At 36.6% G+C, this 24,589-nt stretch overlaps 1 protein-coding gene across 8 annotated transcripts in view; it reads left to right on the top strand.

Moving 5' to 3' along the window:
• Positions 1 to 24,589, top strand: part of DPP6 (dipeptidyl peptidase like 6) — a 570,597-nt gene that overhangs the window by 449,298 nt on the left and 96,710 nt on the right. For all 8 annotated transcript variants that reach the window (XR_005557324.1, XM_039348637.1, XM_039348639.1 and 5 more), the window contains exons 4-6: positions 5,650 to 5,744; positions 8,340 to 8,414; positions 21,510 to 21,562. Coding sequence is in view for 7 of the 8 variants with exons in the window: in XM_039348637.1 (XP_039204571.1) it covers positions 5,650 to 5,744; positions 8,340 to 8,414; positions 21,510 to 21,562 (223 nt within the window). In the remaining variant the exon portion in view is untranslated. The remainder of the gene's footprint in view (positions 1 to 5,649; positions 5,745 to 8,339; positions 8,415 to 21,509; positions 21,563 to 24,589) is intronic.

Here is a 24,589-nt window from a genome sequence, read left to right as displayed (position 1 = left end):
GCTCAGTGGTAAAAGATGCTGAGCTTGTGAGCTGGAAAGCTGACAGCCCACATTCAAAACTGAAGTGCCATGCAACAGGGTGAACTCCCGTTCCTGCCTCCGCTCCTTTCCATGAAAGCATGCAAATGTGAGTAGATTAATGGGTACCACTTTGGTGGAAAGGTAACAACATCCCATGTGCCTTTGGTGTATAGCCATACTGGACACATGACCACAGAAAATGTCTTCAGACAACATTGGCTTCCTCAGCTATGAACCACAGATGAGCACTGGCCCCCAGAGACAGAGAGTATAGTGGACAGGGGAAATCTTTATTTTTTTATTGTAATGATAGGAATTATATAAATATAATCATTTTTTGGATAGAATTGCTCTAAATGGGAGAAATGAAATCTATGACTCCTCCCCCACCTCAGGTCTTAAGTTGCATCATCCTATATCTTTCTGAGTCCTACCAGAAAATGTGGTTCTGACCATTGAGGCTAGCTTCAAAAAATGGGTTGGATCAATTCTTGAAACTCGTGGGGATCAATGATATTGATGGCAGTCAGACTGCCTCTGAAGGCCATCTGCCTGAAGACTTGTGGGCTTCCTTCTTCAGTGGTTAGAACAAATTGCTGGACTGAAAAAAACAGAGTCACATCTAGCAGGTTACGACTTATGTATTTATGTTCTATGTTAATTACTATTTCACCTTCACAGAAAATATGGGGAATTGTGTGGAGAGAAGGAGTAAGATGCTGATTTTAATAGGCCTAAATCAGAATAGGTAATCAGGTGTCCTCTAAATCAAGTGTCTCCAACCTTGACAACTTTAGACTTGTGGACTTCAACTCCCAGAATTCATGCAGGATACAATATTTTAGACTCTGGGAAATGTCAACAGAGTGCAATGAATTTATCATGTTTCAATGCATCACTCCCCAGAAACAGATTTATGGGTCAAGATGTGGACCTGTTTTCAGGCAGTAAATCAAATCAGATGACTTTAAAGCATTTCCTAAGCTTTGAAAGCATTTTCTAGATTTGTTATCTTTTTGCTAGTTCTGAGATGGTCAGAGACAAACTTCAGTTCCATATAAGTAAAAAGGAATCCCTGTAGATTTTACTTTGCTAGTACAGTAGTTGCCGCCTATAGGAGGCAGTGCTCATCTCTGTTTCCAGGCCATTGTCTAATGACATTTCCACAGTCAAGTGGCCAGCATGACATCATGGAGCGCTGTTATCTTCCCACCGAAGTGGTACCTATTTATCTACTTGCATTTGCATGCTAGGTTGGCAGGAGCTGGGGCGAGGAAAGGAGCTCATCCCATCATGTGGCGCTCAGGTCTCAAACCTGAGCTGCCAACTTTCCAATTCCATATAGAGAAAATGATAAAAGGGGTTGGGTCATGTAGTGACTTATTTGATGGTGCCACGATCACCTGACCAATAAGATTTATTACCTTATTCAGTGCTTTGCCCATGAGTGGCCTTCCAGAGTGGCTAACATTCTGTTGGACATCATTTATCTTTCAGCTTTTTTTAATTACAGATTTTAATTTTGCTCTCTCTTGAACTAATGAAACATTACACTCCCATGCTTGCATTGCTGAAATTCCTGATTAAATTAAATTTAATTCAGCTCTTTCCTTTCTAAATATTGGCTTGAGGCTGACCAGTCTAGAATGCAGTTTGGGATCAAATTTACTCTAAGATGACCATCCAAAAATGTTAGAGAATTCCTAGCAGCCTGGCACTCTGACAAATTGACCATCAGTAAACAGATAGATGTAACCAACATATACATACCATGCAAATGAGACAATCAACAAGCCAAAAGGGGAACAAAAAGATCAAAACATCTCCCCACCAGAAATCAATACCTAGATGGGCATAGATTAACATCAGGATTGACATCAGACCAACAGTCAAGAAATAAATACCCTAACCAATGAACTGCCAAAAAAGAACAGTAAACAGCCTAAACAAAGAACCACCCAAGAACCAGTAACAGGGCAAGCTACTAGAATATAAATTGAGAATAAACCCCTTTCCCCACTAGCACTGATAATGTTACCAATTTTGGTAATGAAACGTCTGCAAGAAAACCACCAATCTCAGAGGGCATCAAGGAACTTGTTTCAACTCTGAGCTACAAATATTCTCCTCTATCAATAATAGATATTTAAGCCCTTCTGCTATGCTGATGTCATCTGCTTCTGCTATCTAATGTTGAATATCAACAAGCCAGAAATCTGTCACAATTAAATCTCCCTGCTGATGAGGTGTTCTTTTCCAAGGTGGGGTGTCTGGCCAATTGGCTATGTCAGCCCTCTTATCATCCCATGTAATCTAATGATCAGAGGCAGCACAATAGTGGCAATCACTAGTCATTCTCCAACATGCCAAATCTGACATTTTAGAAATGCATGTGGAAAAGTAAGATCTTGCCTTTTAATCATATTTTGAAAGTGTAATTTGTATTAATTACAATTAATTGAGTCCCTAGGGATTGGGCAGCATATAAATTTTATTAATAAAACAAAATAAAATAAATTAATTTAGCATAAGTTAGACCAGAGGTCCCCAAACCTTTGGGCACCAGGGACCGGTTCCATGGAAAGAGGTTTTTCCATGGACCAGAGGGGGCATGGTTTTGTGTGCTGCCTATATCCCACGGATGAGGCTTTGCTTGTTTGTGCAGACCAGTTGCTGGCATGCCACGGTCTGGTACTGGTCCACGGACCGGGGGTTGGGAACCCCTAAGTTAGACTATTTCGAAAATTGTTACTTTTTGGTCAGCCAAAAAGAGGTGCAGGGAAAATATTTCAACCAAAACCCTTGAAGATATCCAGCTGAAACTAAACAATGTCTTCTAAAGGATCTTCCATCCATCTCTTTGATTTTCCATTCCTCAAAATATGAAGCAGCCAGAAATGATGCTTCCCCATTAGAATCTAGGAAAGAATCTTTTTCTCATCAAATCTCAAAGTTTGCCCTCAGATTGCAAATATAGACTCATATCCTCTTTGAATCTCAGTCTACCAATGAACTCAAGTCAGGGTTGATAACATACAAGCCTATTCGGTTGCCACTTCCACCCTGAAAAATATGTTGGACTTGGTGCTTTGCATTTCTGCCACATTTTAGTTTTGGTCATGCAAAAGAAAGCCTGTTTCTTATTATGCTAGTCAAGGTCTTCTCATCTTCATCAGATGAATAATATTTGCAAGGAAGGGACAAAGATAACATTTGCATGGAGGCAGCAGACAACATGAAGAAAACTTGAATGAATTCTTGTTGGTCATGGGTCTTTGTCATGGTCCATTTTGTAGGGAGCCTTTCTCGTACCCATAATTCACCTCACATCATCAGACAAGGGAGACATCAATAAATGAAATCATTCTTTGAGGAGGAACAGAACATGGGAATACACAGTAGAGTTTCCGCGTTTGCAGTATTTTCACCCTTCTGCCAGCAGTCCTATTTAATAGCCTTCAGAAATCTTTCTCCTTGGAGTGACATTCCATATACAAGGACCTGCCATCACAAGGAAATGCTTCTCTGCTAGGTATGCAGAGAAATACATTCTGGTGTTAAAAGCACCTGCTAATGTTGGATATAGATTTTTTTTGTCCCTGTCCCTGGAATTGAAAGTGAGAAAAACAGTCAAGTTAAGAGCTTTTGTGGTCTACTCCATACAAACTGGAATAAATAACTGTTACTTAAAAAGGTGAGCATTTGAAGCTCCAAATAGTTGGAAGCAGTAAAAAAAATGAAATTCAGTGATGACCTTTATCAGCTTTGATGTCAGCTATAAATCAGACTGAAATTCTCATCAGCCTTCTGGACAGAATTCATTTGCAGACAAAGGCTGCTGCATTGCTTTCTGTCTTTGATTGAGGGACGCCTGGTGAAAATGAATACAGCTTCAATAACATGAATCATACATTTCAAATCACAAACAGAGAGCTATTATTCATTGATTCTGAAGAGATGATTACAGGACTTAGAGACTAGCAAAGGCTTATTGTGTTTTCTGTTGGGTCATGAAGCCAATCAATTTTGGCTTCTTTAAAGCAAGCCAATTTGTTCTTCATTAAATTTTAACTCTTTGCTGATGACGTGAATTGACTGTACCAGCAGAACCAACCAATCAATGCTAGTTTAATTTTTTTTGCTTTTCACCTATTTAAAGACAGGATAGGATTACGCATTATTAACCTCTCAAAAGCAATGAAATCTTTAGAAAAGGACTTTATTTCTCAGAATATAACAAAGGGGCATGGATTTTTTTCACTCCAAGAGACTGTCCTTAGGTGTAAATCCTGTATGTTATCTAAAGTCAGCTTTCCTACCTTAGGCATTGTCTTGATATTTGTGAACTTCAACTCCCAGAAGTCCTGAGCCACCAACAGCTTTTGATATGAATTCTGGGAGTTGAAATTCAAACATGTGGAGAATGCTACGATTAGGGAAAGTATTTTAAAAAGTGAGCAGTGCTGAAGTCTCAGGTGAGGCCAGGAATATTATTACACCATATGTACAAAATAATTAAACACAGTATCCGAACAGATTTAGGAGAGTTTTGATATCAGCCAGAACTAAAACCATGATGTATATATTATCAGTTGTTCTGCAGGTTGCTTGCTTTTCCAACAATTTTTGTAGCATAGCTATACAATATGAAATTTCCCTTAAAATTGGTATCAGTTTAAAAGTACCTAGCCAACTCTGGTTTATCACAAAATAGCTTAAGTAGGTTTTGGCCTACTTAATGCTGGGATGGGAAAATACCAAGAAATCTCAGGGTTGCATACTAGACTGAGAAGTTGAAATACATCTTGGAAAAAGCAATTGTAGTCCCTTTGCAATCTGAAAGTAAATTACCTTAATGCCGTTTATAGGTAATCCTTGAGGTACAACCATTTGCTTAGCAACCAATTAAGGTACAATGGACACAAAAATATCCTGGATTTGAATTTTCATGGGATCAGAATATTCATGGAATCACATATTTGAGACTCTTGGCAACAGGCCTGCATTTATGGCTGTTTGCAATGTTCCCCAGTCAAGTGATCACAATTTGTGACATTTTTGCCAGAAACCAGTATTTTTCCAATTTCTAGGGGAAAAAACCCACCAGAAACAATCAGTTTGCTTAATAATTTCGGCTGTATATGTTGTTGGAAGTAGGTGATAATGATATGTTTTAAAAACGTAGTATATACCTGATTTAAAATATCAAATCTACCCCTCTGTGACTCTGATGCTAGCTGCAATCACGAGAATTGAAGATGTTTCTCTATGTTAGACATTATCCAGTGCCTTCTAAGCATAGGTTAGTTCTCTCCTTAGCATGAAGAGGGACTGGTCCTCTCAGAAGCAAAGGAAGCTATCATCCTAGTTCAGAAAAGTTATAATCAAAAATTTCTATTTTGTTTGGTAATTCCTTTTCCTAGTATCCCCCCCAAAATTCTCCTCTTCTGTTTTTTGATCCTCTTTGTTGTAAATGGCAAGTAATAAATGTAAATCTGGCAAGTAATAAATGTAGACCTGTTAAGCTAGATGTTTTGCCAATAAGCTGTGGTCCTCTCTTAATTATCCTCTGGCCCATATGTGATAGATATAAATCACCCTCTTCTTCTGTTCTCTCTCCTCTTTTAGATACAGAATTCATTTATAGAGACCGGAATGGCTCAGTGATAGTGCACAATGTGGAAACAAACCATTCAACAATTTTAATAGAAAACAAAATAATTGTGAGTATCTTCTTGAATAGGTTACACAGTTGCACATCTATCTGTCTCAGAGGTTAAGAAAGAACGTGCCTTCAATTACTTGTACAGAAGTTGAATATTCTGATTGAAACACACTGAAAAATAAACATATATTTTCATATATGTTTTACATTTGTGTGTGTTTGTATGTACACTGAGAGCTTAGACACTGAAGACAAATTCCTTGTGTGTCCAATCATTCTTAGCCAATGAAGTATTCTATTCTATTCTATTCTATTCTATTCTATTCTATTTTAAGGTAAGGTAAGATAAGATAAGATAAGATAAGATAAGATAAGATAAGATAAGATAAGATAACCTTTATTGTCATTTTTATACTATGGGCACAATGGCACATGTCAAAAATGAAATTTAGTTGCCAGCTCTCAAAGTGAAACACATACATGACACACACCTAAACATATTATGAACAACATATGTATAGACCCACATCCCTACATATACATAGCAAATAAATATTAAATATTGTCCGTCTTGAATATATAACGGAAGGAGGAAGCTTGAGAGTTCGCAAGGTTAATGCTATATGGAATGAAACTTTGGCTGAATCTGGATGTTCTGCTTCGGATACCACGAAGCCTCCTCCCAGAAGGTAACAAAGAAAACAGGTTGTGAAGAGGATGTGTAGTATCCCAGATAATCTTAAATTGAAGTTAAGATTTGTGAATATTCTTAGCTAAGCACTTCCAGTAAACAATATAATTCCTTCTTTTTGTAAAATGGAGAGCCAGGATTCAAACAGAATAGGCTAAGAAAAATATTAAGTTATTTATTTTTTAAAAAAGGAATACATGCATCTCTTCCCACCTGTTTGTCTTCGTGTTGTGAGTTTCTTTTGAAAACAGGGTCCAAGTGACATGTGTTTCTCACAATTGCTGAACTCAGCCTAAACCCTCTAACATTAAAAAATAAGACTTAAAGGATATAGTTCAGTTTTTTCCCCACCAAAAGATCACTGGGGAGATTATGATAAATTCTGCAAGAAATTTACTGGTACAGTGGTTAGAATGCAGTATTGTAGGCTGACTCTGCCCACTGCCAGCAGTTCAATCCTGATATGCTCATGGTTGACTCAGCCTTCAATTCTTCAGAGGTCAGTAAAATGAGGACCTAGATTGTTGGGGGCAATATGCAAATAATATTGCAGGATCCAATCTGGGTTGGTCATTGGGACCAGAGGTCGTTTGAGCTTTTGGACTCATACTGGAGCTCATCCTCAGGAAATTTCTCTCTACAGGAATATGTGCAAATAATACTGATATTGTAAACCTCTCAGAGAATTCTGTAAAGCACTATGGGTGGTATATAAGTCTATGTGCTATTGCTATTGCTACACTATTTCTAATTCAATTAGAAATTTAGAATGTCCCCAATTTATTTATTTATTTATTTATTTATTGCAATATTTACATTACCATAGAGATCACGTAAGACAGTGGTTCTCAACCTGTGGGTCGGACCCCATTTGGGGTCGAACGACCATTTCAGGGGGGTCACCAAACAAGGCTGTCTGCCATTTTTCCCCCTTTTCTTTGGCCACGCTCCTGGCACCTGATGATGTATAAGTGGTTGGGGGTCACCACAACATGGGGAACTATATTATGGGGTCACAGCATTAGAAAGGTTGAGAACCACTGACGTAAGACAATGGTTCTCAACTTTGGGAACTTGAAGAGATGTTCAGCTCCCAGAATTCCACAGCCCCCATTTCCTGGCAGGGGAATTCTAGGAGCTGAAATCCACACATCTTACAGTTGCCAAGGTTGAGAAACATTAACATTGACCAATAAGTCTCATCTTTGCTCAGTTCCAGAATCCAAAAATAAAGACTCCCTGAGGATGGCTGTTTAACTTCACTTGAACACATCCAGGAAGAGGAGGACCATAACCTTGCTAGATAATTGGTTCCATTATTAAATTGCTTTTTTATTAAGAATTGTTTGCTCTCATTTAACTGGAATCCACCATCCTAGAAATTAAGATTCTTATTCTGTATCTTGCACTCTGGGACAATTATATAAAACCTTCCTGGTCAAGCATTCTTAGATGTTTCTTACTGACTAAAAACACAAATTTTATATTCTTTTATTTAACTTCATAGTTAACTTTCTCTAGCTACCTATATTTTACACCTTTATCTCACACGTTGTGAGTTCTGTGCATTATCCATTATACTAAATGCAAAAATGTGAGCCTGGTTTTTTTTGTTTTTTTTTGGGCTGACAATTACAACCCCAAGGACTTTACATATGAAGCAATTATTAACTCTTATAAGATGGATCAAAATATAAAGCAGATATTTACAAGTTTTAGGAAACATACCAATACGTTGCGAATGTGGCAAGAGTTATGCAAGCTTAACTCTTTTTTAAATTATATTTTGTATTTTTGCAGTGTTTTGTTTTTATTATATGCATATTTTTGTGTATGTTTTTTCTTTTTAATTCTGTAAGCCACCCAGAGTCATCTCATAGCGAGATGATTGGCAAATATATTAAATTAAATTAATATTAGAATGTATTTATTTGAGATGCTGGATTTTGTTTTATTTTTCAGGTGTCTATAAAAGCTATTAAATATGAAGTTTCACCAGATAGAGAGTATGGACTTTTTGCCTATGACATTGTACCGGTAAGTAAGCAGACTGTATTTATTTTGATTTCAGTTTTATAGTGTTTTCTTGATGAATTGGGTATAACTTTACCCAGAAAAAGATTCCTACTGAAATGATCGGTCTTGAAGTCAGGATTTTGTTATACATAATTGTATGTAATAACTCAAGGAATGAAAATAGAGCATAAAGTAAGGAAAAACAGCAACATCATGACAAGAAAGAGATAGATTATTAATTTAAAGAAGATAAAATGGGGCATCCCTAGGAATGAGAAATGAAGCATTTACATATATACCAGCTAAAGGATAATTTAAGGAAAATATATATAATTGTTGGCTGGGCACTTGATCACTTTAGTGGATTCCTCTAGATCTGTGGTTAGGAATGTGTACCAAAATTGCATTGTCTGCTGAGAAAACTGCCTAAACATGCCTATGGAATTATCAGGAGTTGAGCACCAATATAGCCAATGGATGGAGGATTATGGGAGCTGAAGTCCAACTCCCATAACTCAGAAGTTGAACTTCTCTAGATAGATAAAACTGCTGTAGAACTATGACTTTGCTACAAGAACTTTTAATCTTCTTTGTTTAACTTTCTTACCAAACTTTCTTAATCATTATAAATTTTAACAGAAGGTAAACGTCAGTACCTTTCACTGCTGAAATAGCTCATTAATTATAAGATCTGTATTCCCATGTCATGCTTAAGGTTGATATATCAACATGCATTAATATTCAGTTTCTTAAATGACCAAAGAATTTAAACCCAGTCATTGGACCAACAATCTTCTTGGGACCATTATCTAAACAATTTATATTCCAAACAGGGGAAAAAGAAGGAAGGGGATTAACCTAGATTATGAGATTATTGGAAATGCTTAGTTATATCTTTGAAGCTATGTAGAATTCTGATATATTTTCCATTTCATGAATAGTTGCTTGTTCCTCTCTGTTAAGCAAGTGAACAGAATAAATTATGCAAAAGAATCAGATTTATGGTTGAAGAAGCTCTGAAAAAGAAAAGTTGACATCAATGATGCAGAATGTTCATCTCACGTTTCATAAAGAACAAAAAGAAAATATGCAACCCAAGTTGTATTGTACAATTGTAAAACAATAATTTTAGGATACCTAGAAGTGGCTTCAATATTCAGATAATCAGACTCTGAGTAGAAGTATAAAAATCTAAAGTGGTCATGAATCTAATCCAATGAGTATTATTTCAAATGGGAGCAAGTCAGCTCTGTTCATCCCGCACCAGATGCTATCATGGTTGCATCATAAATAGGCATCAGTTCTGGACTGATGGCACAGTTAATTAAAAGATATTGTCCTCCATCAAAAAAATTACTGGTTTGGGTGGAGTTCCTATTTAGCCTAAACTATAAACCCAGGACATATGAACTTTTATGACTATTTCTTTGGGGTGCAAATCTTTCAGAAAAGTTAAAATAGCTACAAATTCAATTCCAACTGAACTCCAAACTTATTGGAAGAATCTGGATGAAATGAAAGTCATACAATGAAATGTCCATCTGAAAGTCTTTTCTTCTGGCTAGCTCTAAGATCCACTGACAGAAAAGGATATTAATATCATTTTTTAAAAAAAACACAGAAATGTTTTGGCAAGGAAGGTGACATATTACAGCACATCCTCATCACAAATAGAGTAGGGAGATGCCCATAATCTTGAAACTAAATAAAAGCATGCAGAGACAATTCAGAATTGTTAAATATCCACATTTATGAGTTGGGAAGGATCTGGACTCATCATGGATTCAATCTAGCAGTCTACAAATAGTCTTTAGCTATTTGCAATAGAGGATATTTATTTTATTTATCAAACAAATTTATATAATCACCCAATTCACACTTATATGACTCCAGGCAGCTTACAAAATTAAAAAAAAATACAAATCCACCATATAATAAAACCCATTAAACAAACTCCACCAAATTCCCATATGCTTTGAATTCATAAGATTTGTTTAATTTGAAAGGATTTGTTTAAAAATTCATGAATGAAATAATGAATTGTTCACATGCAATAGCCAGCCATTAGAACCAGCCAATTTCTACCAAGGATTAATTGATAAGCAAAAGGCTATGGTGGGTTTGTAACCATATCCACACCCACTATGTGGCACACATAAGCTTGTGCAGTTGACCATGTATTGATAAAAAATGGCATTCTGCACCTACACAGAGATTTAATTCTTGGTTAGTTTTTTTTTATTATTTCTTATCTGATCATTTACATTTTCCAAATATTTTCAGATATTTGTTACATTTTAATGATTTTTAAAAAAATATTGGCATCTTTTTAGCCAATTAATTGAATGGGGGGGAACCCTCCTCTTTGGCTAAAAAAATGTTCCTTTTCATTGATTTTATAACTTTTTTTGTTTTCTGGAGAATACAAATACTTATAAATAATACAAGTGGCAAGCATTTTTCATTAATAGACCTCTCTCCTTTGACACGTAAGTCGCAGTGCTCAAAATTCTTTGCAAGGAGAACTGGCATAGAAATGCTTGTTAAATTTAATAAATGTCTCTAATAAGATGATGCCAGCTAAGGCAGAGCTATTATGTTTTCCTAAGCAAATATAATCAATTAAAATTCACACCATGTATCACACAGGACACTAGCTAGGGAATTCTGGGAGTTAAAATCCACACATCTTAAAGTTACAAAAGTTGACAAACGCTGCATTGGACAGGTATTTAACTATCTTGGTAAAGCGCCTTCAAAGCCATATTCTGTGCTCAAATTTTTAAACTTTTAAGTATTATATAGGTTAAATAATGATTTTTAAACTATTGGGATAAAGAGCTATGCATTCTCCATATCCAACTCTTATCAATCTGTAAAACGATACATCTTATTTAATTACTGTATACCACTTTGTAAAGCTTTATGATCATCAAAATTAATTGTACTTTGTCTAATTCAAAATACAAAAAAACACCAAACAGTAAATAAAAGTAAGGCTTTTTGTAGTCATACAGCATGTTGTTAACTTGAGAATACTAAATTGCTTTCATTATGAATAGTGAGAGAGATATTAACATTGCCATTGAAATAAAAATTTATCCGTACTTTTCTTACGTCAATGTGTTGATGTTGCTAAGTAGCTACAAAGAACAGAACCACTTAGTCTTAGAATTAGTGATGACAATTCAGGCTATCAAGTCCAACTTTTTATTCTGTACAAGGAAATCAAACTGAAGCATCCAGAAAGTGATAGCATTCATGTAAAAAAAAAAAAAATCCTTTCATTTATCTAAGCAATTAATTTCATTGTCAAAGTGCTTTTATTGTAAGTAATGTTTTCCTAACATTTAACCAACCTGACTTCTTGTAACATAAATATTTCATGTCTTGCCATCTGGACCAACAGAAAACCTGCTGGCATTTTTCTGTGTCTCCCTTTCAGATATTAAAAAAAAAGTGATTTCACATTCTCCCATCTCAACATTCCCAGATCTTTCAATATTTCTTCGTCTGGTTTAATTTTTAGTCCCCTATAATTCTTGTTTATTTACCATTCAAAGATTTTCTTCCCAAGCATACCTATAAAACAAGATATTCCTTCCTTTAAGCATGACTTTGATTCTTGTTTCCAAAAGTTGTTTGTATTTGTCTTTACTTATTTTTTTACCTATCATTTTCAATTGGGTTTCTCTCTTGTAGGATATTAGCTATTCAATCCCTATTCCAATTAGAAATATGCAGGTATGGCAAGTGTTTCCTCTACTTCTTTTAAGTCATTGATAAAAATACTGAACTTTGCAGGCCCCAGGTCTTAACTTTGTGGCATCTTACTCTATACTTCACTTGAGTTTGATAAGCACTTGATATTAGGTACATTTTGAGTACAATGTTCAAAGTTTAATTGGTTTCTCTTCTGTCCTGTGTTTAACTAAATTTATTAACGGGATCACTGGAAATTGTCAATATTTGTTGGCTAAAATCAATATCATGTCTATAGCATTCCCACAATCCACTAAGAAAGTTAGCAATCTAAAAAACAAGAATTAGTCTGACTTTTTGTACTCACTATGTTGTTTCCATGGTGCTTATACCACTAGATCAATCACTTTAAAATCTGCTCTAAATCTTCCCAGGCACTGCTATCAAACTGGCTGGCTAATAGCTCCTTGGATCTTGCATTTCTTTTCTTTCTTTCTTTCTTTCTTTTTGAAGATAAGGACAACATTTGCTGTCTTCCTGTCATGTGGAACGTCATCAGTGCTTCTCCAGAATTTATCAAGATTGATACTTAAGGTTTCAGACAGACCATCAGCAAACTAGGATGTACTTCATCTTGTCCTGGAGATTTAAACTAATTCATAGTAAATGGATATTCTCAGGCCAGGTTTCTATCAGTCTCAAGCTTTAGTTGTGCTTTTTTATTTTGCTTTTTGCATTTATTTAATAGAACGCATATCTTCTTGGAGAAGACTGAAGAAATATAAGAAAAGTTCTGTCTGTATTTTGTTTCTGTTAGCACTTTTATCTCTTTGAGTAGTAGATATATGGATTCACTTCTCTTTCTTCTATTTTGAAAATATCTGAAGAAACCCTTTTTTTGTGTGTTTTGCTCCTTTATCATTCTCTGCTCATTCTGAGTTTTTTCCCTTCTGATATCAACTCTTCACTTCTGAGTTATTTCAGTGTTCTCTTCCTTGATGCTGTGTCTCTCTTCACTTCGAGTTGTAGCATTAAGGAGTTCTATAAGCCTATAATTAACCAACTGGGGCTTCTAGAGCTGATACAACAGATATTAACAGTTTTATGGTTAATGAGATTTGATCGCATATTTTCTTTTTAAAAAACAAAGAATTGGATATCTGGAAAAACTGATATAAACAACTCAATCCATGCCTCCTCAGAAATAAGTCTCAATGAGTTTAATGTTATTTCCAATGATCATTTATATATCCCATCCAGTCATTGTTCAAGCTTATTTTATAAAGAACTGTAAGATCCCACAAATATCAGGAATCAAAGCAACTTGAACTCAATCATCTCACAAACTTAAATGGATGATGGGATTTCTGTGAGGTTGAAATTTAGGGAAGGATATGAGAGTAGTCCTCAACTTACGACCACAGTTGAGCTCAATGTTTCTGTTACTAAGTGAGACATTTATTAGTGAGTTTTGCACCATTTTATGACCTTTCTTGCCACAGTTGTTAAGTGAATCACTGCAGTTGTTATGTTAGTAACACGGTTGTTAAATGAATCTGGCTTTCCCATTGACTTTGCTTTACAGAACTTCACAAAAGTTGATCAAACGACCCTGGGACATCATAAATATAAATCAGTTGCCAAGCATCTGAATTTTGATCATATAACCATGAGGATGCTGCAATGGTTGTAAGTGTGAAAAACGGTCATAAGCCATTTTTTCAGTGCCGTTGTAACCTCAAATGGTCACTAAATGAACTATTGTAAGTCAAGAACTATCTGTAATAATGAAAAGGAAGAATTGACATATAAAAACCAAGAGAGAGTGTGATAAATTTCAGTAAACCAAACTATAGTAAACTCTCTAATTGTAACTTTTAAATAGTTGTGTACATGTCTGCCTCAATGGGAAAACATTAAGATTTTGAATCTCTTAGCCAAGGACTGCTTATTTGTAATTTAATTGGTTTTCATTTCATGTTGAGAAGGCATTTATCTTCTGCAAAAGATAAATTTGGAGATATTTTTTACATTTTTATTTGCATGGGGAAAACTTTGGCCCATATTACATCAGGCTATCTGAAACCTGGCCACTGTATGGGCCTGATTTCAATTCCCAGAATTCTAGGAGTTGAAGTCATCCTAAAGTGGCCAAGGTTAAAAAACCTGCCTTGCTCACTGAGCTTGATTGTTTTCTTGCAGACATTGTTACACAACTAGGTAACATTACCAGTGCTAAAAGGGAGTGAGAGATAGGAAAAACCATCAAGTAACTCAATGGTTATTAGGGTTTCTATATGAACAATATTTCACAATCCACAGCAACTTTAAGGTATATGGACTTCAACCTCATTCTTGTTGGGGAATTCTAGGTGTTGAAGTTCACACTTCTTAAAGTTTCTGAGTGTGAAAAACACTGATCTACAGCTACCTTAATAGTATATTCCTGCTGTAATACAGAAGACATTCCCTATAAAATGTTGCTGGTTCAAAACCTAATACTGTATTGGGAGAAACATGACCATCTAAGATTAACAAAGGAAGGGAGGTATTTGGTTTAGATAGAATGAGAATCACTTCTACAGCTTCCTTCCCAGGGTGGGATTGGCTGGAAGGTAAGTAGCTCAGAGTCGAAGAACGGCAGTTATGTCAGCTAGAAACTGGAGCTGGAATGAGACCCCAATGTAAATGAATTTGCTTGGCTATGAATGTATGAACCCAGGTTTGATCCACCATGTGCAGTGATAAATGATGACACAAGGTAAGAGAGAATGTTGTGTCAATAGCTAGAAATATCCAGGAAAAGATTTGTGTAAGGAAAAGCACCAAAGGAAGAACACTAATGTTCCCATTAACTGGATCAGATTAACATGGCTGATATGAGAAGCATGGGCCTGCCTACACATAGGTCCTATTGTCTTCTTCTTCACCTCCTTCCTTCTCCTTCTAGAGCAGTGGTTCTCAACCTTTCTAATGCCGCGACCCCATAATACAGTTCCCCATGTTGTGGTGACCCCCAACCATTTATACACCACCGGGTGCCAGGGGTGTGGCCAAAGAAAAGGGGGAAAAAATGGCGGACAGCCTTGTTTGGTGACCCCCATGAAATGGTCATTCGACCCCAAATGGGGTCCCGACCCACAGGTTGAGAACCACTGTTCTAGAGGTTCTTAGAATAGGAGAAGAATCTTTCCTCCTTTCTTCTTCCTGTTCTCCTTTCTCCCTTTTGCTTCTGGATGAGAAGTTCTTAGAATAGGAAAGATTTTTCTCAAGATCTTTGTTATAGAAGGATCAATGCGGGATGGTATTTTTATGCACAGTATCTGCTTCTTTTGTCAGATATTGCGAACTCTTTAGGACAGTCCAATGTCAGAATGGTTACAAAACTTCTAGTTGACTAGGACTTGCGCTGAAGCTTCTGTCACACCCTAATGCATCAAAATTACTTTAGCCATTGATATATTTCAAGCACTTCTGTACCAATTAAGCAAGCAAGAACATTTGTGAAATCCTAATTGCAAAATCCTAGGTTGAAAAAAAAAAAAGGTCTTTTGCCCCTGGTACTCCTGAGGTTTCATGTTCATCAGCATAACATAGCTTAGTAGAAACATGTTGAGATGTTTTTATAATGAGCAAGTGTTTCAGTAAAAAGAACAAATTGAAATCATGTAAAATATATAGAAAATAGTTCAAATTTAGCCAGAAAATTCATACAATTCATACATCCCCCTACAGCTCTAGGGGGAAAAGAATAGGTGGTATCAAATATCTGCTAGCAGCAGCAAAAGATAGTAAGAGATACTCTTACAGTTCGCCATTATCAAGAGAAGATGCTAAAACTAATAAAATGCCAAAGAAATGGCTTATTTGAAAATCATTTGTGCTGAAATAAAAATCACAGAAAGAAATTCCTCTGTGGGCAAAAGATTGTACAAAACATTACAATGGATCCCCTGAACCTTTCCTCTACTTTAGACTGATTGGTGCAAACAATAATAAGTAAAAGAATTGGATAGAATCCATAAGATGTTAAGTGACTACTTTCCCGTGGTGATTCCAGTGCCTCTTCCCATTTAATTTTACTCCCAGATGATCCTTTACTTATTTCAGGGTAGATGGAATGAGACAACTGTTTTGGTTCTCTTAATTTGACTTTTTTAATCTATCCTGACTTTAAAAGCAACATAAAAGATTAGGTGGATTGTATGCTTGTGGGCCTGAGTGATATATAATTAAAGCATTAATTATCCCCTAGTATGACAGCTTCAACTAAATGTCTTTGCATCACTCTTAGAAAATGCTTGATGCCAAACATCATTTGAGTTCCAGAGGATGGAAAACAGAATTCATGGTCAATTATAAAGCCACATTTTCTTTGAAATCTTACAATTTGATCTAGATGTAGGAAGGGCCTTCAAAAAAATCTCAAAATTACCTTTCGGGGTGGGAGACAAAGACCTTTAGGAATATCTGCATGGGACAGGAAGAGACAAGAAGGAAATGCTGATGTAAAGATCCTGCCCTTACCAAAGTGACTCAATGTGTAATACTTAATAAATTTGATGCTCGCCCTTCAAAGATTTATTCTTCTATTTATTTCTATCCTACCTTTATTATTTAACAAATAACTCAAGGTGGTAAACACTTCCAACACACCTTCCTCCTCCTATTTCCCCCACAATAGCCTTATGAGGTGAGTTGGGCTGACAGAGTATAACTGGCTCAAAGTCACCCAGCTAGCTAGAACTCACAGTCTGCTGATAATTGGCCCAAAGTCATCAAGTCAGTTTTCATGCCTAAGGAGGGACTAGAACTCACAGTCTGCTGATAATTGGCCCAAAACCATCCAGTGAGCTTTCATACCTAAGGAGGGACTACAACTCATCATCTGGTGATTTACCCACAGTCACCTAGCTGACTTCCGCTTAAGATGGAACAAGAACTCACCATATCCTGGTGATTAGCCCCAAATCACCCAGACAGTTTTCATGCCTAAAGTGAGACTAGAACTCACAATTGCCCGCTTTCTAACCTGATGTCTTAACCAGGTATCAGATCATTTTTTATCCCATCACAGTGTGATAAAGGGCTCTTTTAGCAATAAGCAGCTATTACAAATACAAGCATGTGATCCTTAATCTCCTAAAAACAAAGGATGCCAGGAGCACTTAAACACCTGATCCCCTTGGCTCCAGCAGAGCTAGGCTCTTCAGTGATCTTACAATGGAAGACAGAGGAAGAAATAATCCAGTTGCCTTCTGAAAAAGCGCCTTTGGGACATTTCATTTTATGATAGCTTGTGAACAGTTATGGCCTGCTTCTACACTGAATCTGGGCAAGTAATAAAGCTAATTCAGAAACAAATAAGTTCTAGTTCATTACTCAGTGTCATAACCGGGGGTTTTCATTCATAATTGACCCTTTCATATTTAAAAAAAATGAAAATGAGTGGAAGTAAACAACACCTGTTACTATACAATGAAAATGAATTCTTCCAGTGGCAGAGGGATGGACAGATGCGTAGTTTGATCGGTTTAAACCATAAGCCAGAACTAACACCAGCTTAATTATAAATTTCACTCACCATTTTTGGAGAATGTCAATTTGGTTGTGACTGCTCAAGACTCCAAAAACAAATTGAAGCAGTATAATTACACCAGAGATATCATATCAGGTTCACTTACTTCAGAGTAAATCCTTTTATACTCACTGAGGATTACTTCTGAATAGTAACTGGTTTACATTGTGATGGTCATTGATTACCTAGACCTGGGTTTTGTCTGAGATAAATATTCTCACTTCTAGATAGTTTCCAAATAATTAGCATAAAACTCAAGAAACTTAAGTTTCTGAGGTATATTTGGAATTTTACTAGCTGGGAATAGGAAGTTTATGTGTTAATACATGATAATATATGCCTTCTAAGGGGTTGTGCATATTGTATGTTGTCAAGTAAATGCACCATGACGGCAGCAAGCACACTACTTACAGCAACTTGGCTGATTAATTTATTGGTTGATTTTATGCCATCAAGTCAGACTTTTTTTCAGGACCATCTGCCCCAGTCAGATCTTCCATCAGTGCACTGTGACTGAGTCCATCTCACCTAGTCAGCCTATTCTCCTGTCTTCCACCTTGCCCAACATTATGGACTTCTCAACAGAATTGGATTTTCAGTATCCAAAATACCATAATTTGAGGCTGGTCATTTGTACCCCAAGTAAGAACTTTGAACTGATTACTTCTTTGACCCATTTGTTTTCTTGGCTAACCATAGTATTACACCAAAGCTCAAATTCATCCATAAACCTTCTATCCCACTTCTTCAAAGTCCAACTTTCATGCACATGAAGTGCCATAGGGAAACCATTGACACATCATGGCTTCCAGCCGTGGGGTTCCATGATTTTAAATGAATCCAGGCTCAGAGATAAATGTTATGGCAGGGGGTGAATTATCATTTGTGTGCCTCAGTAGTGTCAGGGCCATGCAATTGTTTGATAAGCCCCCCTTCTTTGTATATATCTGCAAAAACGAGTGAATATAAAAATATAATAAATCTTCCCAATACTCTTTTGCCTAGAGACTTAGCTCTTTTCATAACAATGGTTTGGAATTGTCATATTTGCTAGCAGATGATGTATTCATTAGTTGCTCATTTAGAGACCATATAACAGGACATATTGACTTTATTTCTGCAATCTAGGTAATTCAGTGGCCCTGTTAGCAAAAATGTCAAGATTTTGTGCTGTGTCAGTTAGACATGAGAGCGTTTCCATGACCACAGCTTCTGACACAATCACCCTCTAAAATACAGCATTCTAACATCTCTTGCATAGTAATTCTTTAGAGAAAACTACAGGTAATCCTCAAATTACAATAGTTTATTTAGTGATGAAGTTACAATGGCATTAAAAAAAGTCACATGATTGTTTTTCACACTTATGACCATTGCAGCATCCCCATGGTCATGTGATCCAAAATCAAATGCTTGGTAACTGACTCATATTTATGATGGTTGCCGTGTCTTGGGGTCATGTGATCAACTTTTGTGACTTTCGGGCAAGCAAATGGGGGAAGCTAGGTTCACTTTATAACTGTATTACTAACTTAATAGTGACCGATTTAACAACTTTGGCAAGAAAGGTTGTAAAATGGAGCAAAACTCACTTTACAACTGCCTCACTTAGCAACAAATTTTGGGCTCAATTGTGGTTGTAGATCAAGGACTACTGATTTGCTCCCTGCAGTACAAGTCAATGAATGACTTCATTTTAATTCTGTGAACCTTGGCAACTATAAGACATGTGGGCTTTAACTCCCAAGACTTCTAACTGGAGAATTCTGGGGGTTGAAATCCTCACATCTTAATGTTGCCAAGGTTGAGAAATACGGTGTTAAGAGAGTGGGAAGGAGATAGACCACTAAGACCTACTTGAGTATCATAACTTCGCATTGTGGCTATTTAAGAAAGAAAGCAGAATTGCTCTCAAAGCAATGGAAAAAGTTCAGAAAAGAGCAACTAAGATGATAAAGGCCTAGAGACTAAAACTTATGAAGAATGACTGCAGGACTTGGGTTTGGCTAGTCTAAAGAAAAGAAGAAATAGGGATAATAGCAGTATTTCAGTATTTTGAGGGGCTGCCACAAAGAAGAAGGGGTCAAATTATTCTCCAAAGCATCAGAGGGCAGGACAAGAAACAATGAATGGAAACTGTCCAAAGAGAGAAGCAACCTGGAATTAAGACAAAACTTCCTAACCGTAAGGACAATTAACCGTTGGAACAGCTTGCCTTCAAAAATTGTGGGCACTCCATCATGGGAGGTTTTTAAGAAGAGGATAGATAGTCACTTCTGAAATAGGGTCTCCTGCTTGAGCAGGGGGTTGGACTAGAAGACCTCCAAAGTCCCTTCCAGCTCTATTCAATTTTATAGAAGCATTTGAGGAAGCTTTAGTGGGCCCAAAAGCAGACAGTTGATGAATACAGATAATTTTGAAAGGTCACCATTTGGATTTTTTTAATGTAACATCAGCAATTTGTTTATTACAAGCTCCCAACTACAGCACAGTAAAGTATAGATTACTATAATATTACAGATATTCAAATAATTAAAAAAGTGGAATGAAGATGCCAAAATATTGTTAACATTTGTTCACCTGCATAAAACTACGAGAATCCAGATATCATTAAAGTAACATTTTTAAAAAATATATAAGAATATTTGTGACTAATACAGGTTTGTTATGGGTTACAATTTGTCCTCAACTAACAGCCATTTGTTTAATAACCATTCGAAGTTACAATGGCACTGAAAAAATGATTGCAACCATTGCAACATCCCCATAGGATGATCAGAATTTGGCTACCCTTGGCTACGGGCATGTATTTACAACAGTTGCAGATTGTCAGGATCATGCAACTCCCATTTGCTATCTTCCCAGCCAGCTTCCAATAAGTAAGGTCAATGGGGGAAGCCAGATTCTCTTAACAACTGCAGTGATTCACATAACGACCGTGACAAAAAAGGCTGTAAAACCGGGTGTGAATCACTTAACAACCACCTTAGCAGTGGAAATTCTGGTTCCCATTGTAAGTTGGGGATTAGCTGTATTTTGAAATACATGAATATCCTTTGAATATTATTATTATTATTTTAAATTATTTATTTTAATACCATAAGTTCTTTCTAATGATTCATGTCTTCCTGAGGATTGCAGTGAAGACTAACATAGCTGATATAACTGACAATATTTTCCCTCCCTTCCCAATCTAATATCATCTTCCTTTTAATTTCATCCTCACTTGCCAAAGTTTTATTTTTCAGATCAAAGATGTATGCATGGGTTTGCTATAAATTGTTATGCCTAACAGTAAACAGGAAGCTCAAATCAAAAGTTCAGGAATGACTGACATTTAGTTGACACCATAAACCTTTGCTTAACAACAGGAAAAAGACACTGTGACTTTTCTTCTGGTGCTAGCAAATTAATGCCTGGATATATTTACAATGGATTAGAACTGTGTTTTAGGCTATTTCTCTATTGGCTTTAGTTATAACTGTAAATGCTGCCTCTGGCAGACTGCAGTATCCTCATTATTGGTTATTCCAAATTTAGTTATTGCTGGGAGCCTGTGCCCCAGCATCATCAAAGATATGGTCTCCATGGCAATGAAACAAAGCCTCAGGACTCACAAAAGCACCCGACCAGGTGCAAAGATCTCACAATAGCAGAAGGTGGGCTGATTCTCTCTGCTCCAACAGAACAAAATTAGTTTTTAGGACTCCCCCCCCCCCACTTAATAAATGCAACTGAACCAGGTTTTTTTTTACACTAGGTTTTAAGCAACTATCCATATCTTGTAATTACTAACCTCATTTTTTCCCTCTCTCATTTTTTATTTCATTCTGCAGATGTACCGGTATTCGTATACTGCTTTTTATGTCCTCAGAAAGCTGCCTAATGGGTAAGTGATACAACAAAGACTCTACATTTCATGAATAGGCTGTTTGGCTTATATGGGTTAATTGGGGAAGGAGGGGGACACTGGATACTGAGCACAGGGCAGCTATTCCCAAACGCCAGCAATTAAGCAGAACTTATAATAAAATCATGAAGTTTCCCTTGAAACAGAAATAGAAGAACCAGGACTGTAAACCATGCATTCAAAGGTCTTCAGTTGTGCAGTCATGGCCACCATTTGATGTTTTTGACATCTTCTATAGAAATACCATTGCTTTCAATATATATATATATTGAAATATATATATATATTCAATATATATATATATTGAATATATATATATTCCTGTAGAATTTAACAGGTAATGAATGGCTCATTATATAAATAGTAACAAAGCATTCTGCTTTATTGGTCTTTGTTGTCCATTCCATTTGTAAACTAAGTCTTTCATTCATGCAGGAAAAGCAAGGGGTTTGCTTAGCTTATGTTATATGAATTCAGCCAGCATGGTTAGTGAACACAAATAATGTCTTAGTATGCGTTGCAAACCCAGCCAATTGTGGCTTTTTCCAAAATCCATGTTTATACAAACTCAACTTAGCTTGACACATAAACCTAACTATTAAGATAAGAGGGTGAAAGAGCTCACATTAACTTCTCTTGCTATGTGAAAGAAGTCTCAACAAGTGTTTGACTTCTTCCCTAATCACATGATTCTGTGTGGTCTGCAAGATTGAATGATAAACTTGAACTCAGACTGGGCCTGATCTGTTTACATGCAAACAAAGGAAGGGAATGGCTTTGCATATAGAATGTCCAATGCATAAGAAGCTAATGCAGTGCAGATTCTGTACCACAATATTATTTTTCCCAAAACCAATCCAGAACAGATGACATTCTTTGGGGGAAGTGACCCAGAGAATGCCTACTATCCAAGATCATACTGGATGGATGGAAGCCCATGGGAATAGGGGGTGCTGTAGAGCCAAGATCTTAAGAAATGTAGGGTTTTAAAAATGTCAATGGTATTGTGATGAAATATAGTTTAGAAGTGGAGTCCCAGGACAGAAGAAGTGCATTCCAGGGAAGTATGAAACAATTCAGCCCAGGTATTATGTGTGAGAGAAAGAAGGTGAAGACAAACCCTCCTTAATAGTTCACAGAGTATTTTGTAGAAGCAGACAGTAGAGTCCTCAATTTGGCAAGATTCTGTCTATAGGTATGAAACAATAATGAACTCACTCAACTTGGAAGAACTGCCACATGTCATTCTTTGGTTCTGACAAGCACTTTAACTGACACTCAGGAGATAACAGGCTCCAAAAATAGAAGTGTTATGTGGGGATACTCAGTCACTCAGGACAGTTGATTCTGGACCAGTTGAATCTTCCAAATGGTTTTTAAGGGCAGCCCCATGTAGATCACACTGCAGTACTCTAAACAAGAGAAGACCCACTACAACATAGTCCTTGGAGGTGGTTTAAGAGGATATACTGATTATTTCCCTGATGATGCCATGATGCATGTGACATGAATTTTGGATTACTCTAGATGCCTGTGTCATCTTCAGGAAGATGGTCATCTTCTCAGGTGATCCCTATCTTTGAAACAGCTTCCCCCCCCCCAAATTACACTATCCCCCTTCCTGTTATTAGAAAACTATTTTGCTATTCCAAAAGCTTTGGGAGAAGAACTACTCTGAGGAACACACACATACACACACACACACAGAGAGAGAGGGGGGGGGAGGGAGGGAGAGAGATCTATGGCTAAACACCCTCTTTTCAGACAGATTTAAAATATTGCAAATTGTTGCAGAAGTGGTGCAAAACATGCAAAAAAGGCACCCAGCAAAATAATCTGACCCATCCATTAAGTGCCTTTGCTTCAGAAGGGATCTCTTATTTCTAGAATTGGTTTGGCTTGGGTTATTTTATTAAAACTCAGTTGATTTTCATCAGTGGCCAGACGTGATGAGGAAAACCATTTCATAAGTATTGTTATTAAATCAAATGTTTGGTTTCTACTCATTCCCACTTCAGCATTATTCTTAGCAGCTATGCTAGCTACCATCTGTGACATTTTGCAATTTTAGAGCTTCCTAGCCTTTAGAGTCAGACCAGATCCACTCCACGAATATTATCCAGGACACCTTTTATTATTATTATTTTTGCAACAGAACTGCCTCTTGAATGCCTCTATTTTCAGCAGCAGATGTTCAAATTAGTGGCTTATTGGCAGAGCTGGAAACAAAACCTCTGGACTCTGTTTTACATTCACTTTTCTGTTCTTTTCCTAAATTTGGGAGTGAAGTTTAGGTTAAGCCAGAGCGCCACCTTGTGGTCCTTATGGGATCCTCCTTTTCTTACAAGAGTGAGCCATACAAATAATCACACTAAATATTCTAGTGATGAGCTGCCCTGTTTTGATCAATGGACTACCTAATTTTCAAGCAGAAGAAGCATTGCATAAAAGCCTGCATGTACCTGTGGGTGTTCATGACTCTTTGTGACCAGTAGCCATGATTTCTCCGGGATTTTCTGCCAGTGACAGCTTCTTTGAGTTCTTGAAAGCTCATCCTTAATGCCCTCAAAAATACTATCCATTCACTGTCTTCTATTAACCTCTTTTTCATTGGCCTTTGATCTTTCCAAAATCAGATCTTCTCTAATGGCTCTTGTCTTCTCAAAATGAGTCCAAAATATCTAAGCTTTGGCTTCATTTTCAGTGCTTCTATTGCACAGTTGGATTTTATGTCATTTCATAATGGGTGATTCATTCTAGTTTTCTCCAGCACCACAATTCAAAAGCAACCATTTATCATTATCCAGTCCTTTAGATGGTCTGGTTGTTACAGCCATATGCTACCACCGTGAAAACTATAACCTTGACAATATGTGCTTTTGTTGCTAATATGAAATCTCTGTACTTTGCCTAGATAGTTCATACTTATTTTCCCCAGTAGCAACTTACCGAGATTGAAAAACATAGCTCCATCCACTTTTATACCATTCAGAAACATAGCCTTTA

This window comes from Crotalus tigris, unplaced genomic scaffold (genome assembly GCF_016545835.1).
Source record: "Crotalus tigris isolate CLP2741 ecotype Arizona unplaced genomic scaffold, ASM1654583v1 scf7180000018165.1400786, whole genome shotgun sequence".
In the NCBI taxonomy this organism is placed as follows: Eukaryota; Metazoa; Chordata; class Lepidosauria; order Squamata; family Viperidae; genus Crotalus; species Crotalus tigris.
The sequence above is the reverse complement of the archived record's forward strand: the minus strand, read 5'-3'. Positions and strand labels throughout refer to the sequence as shown.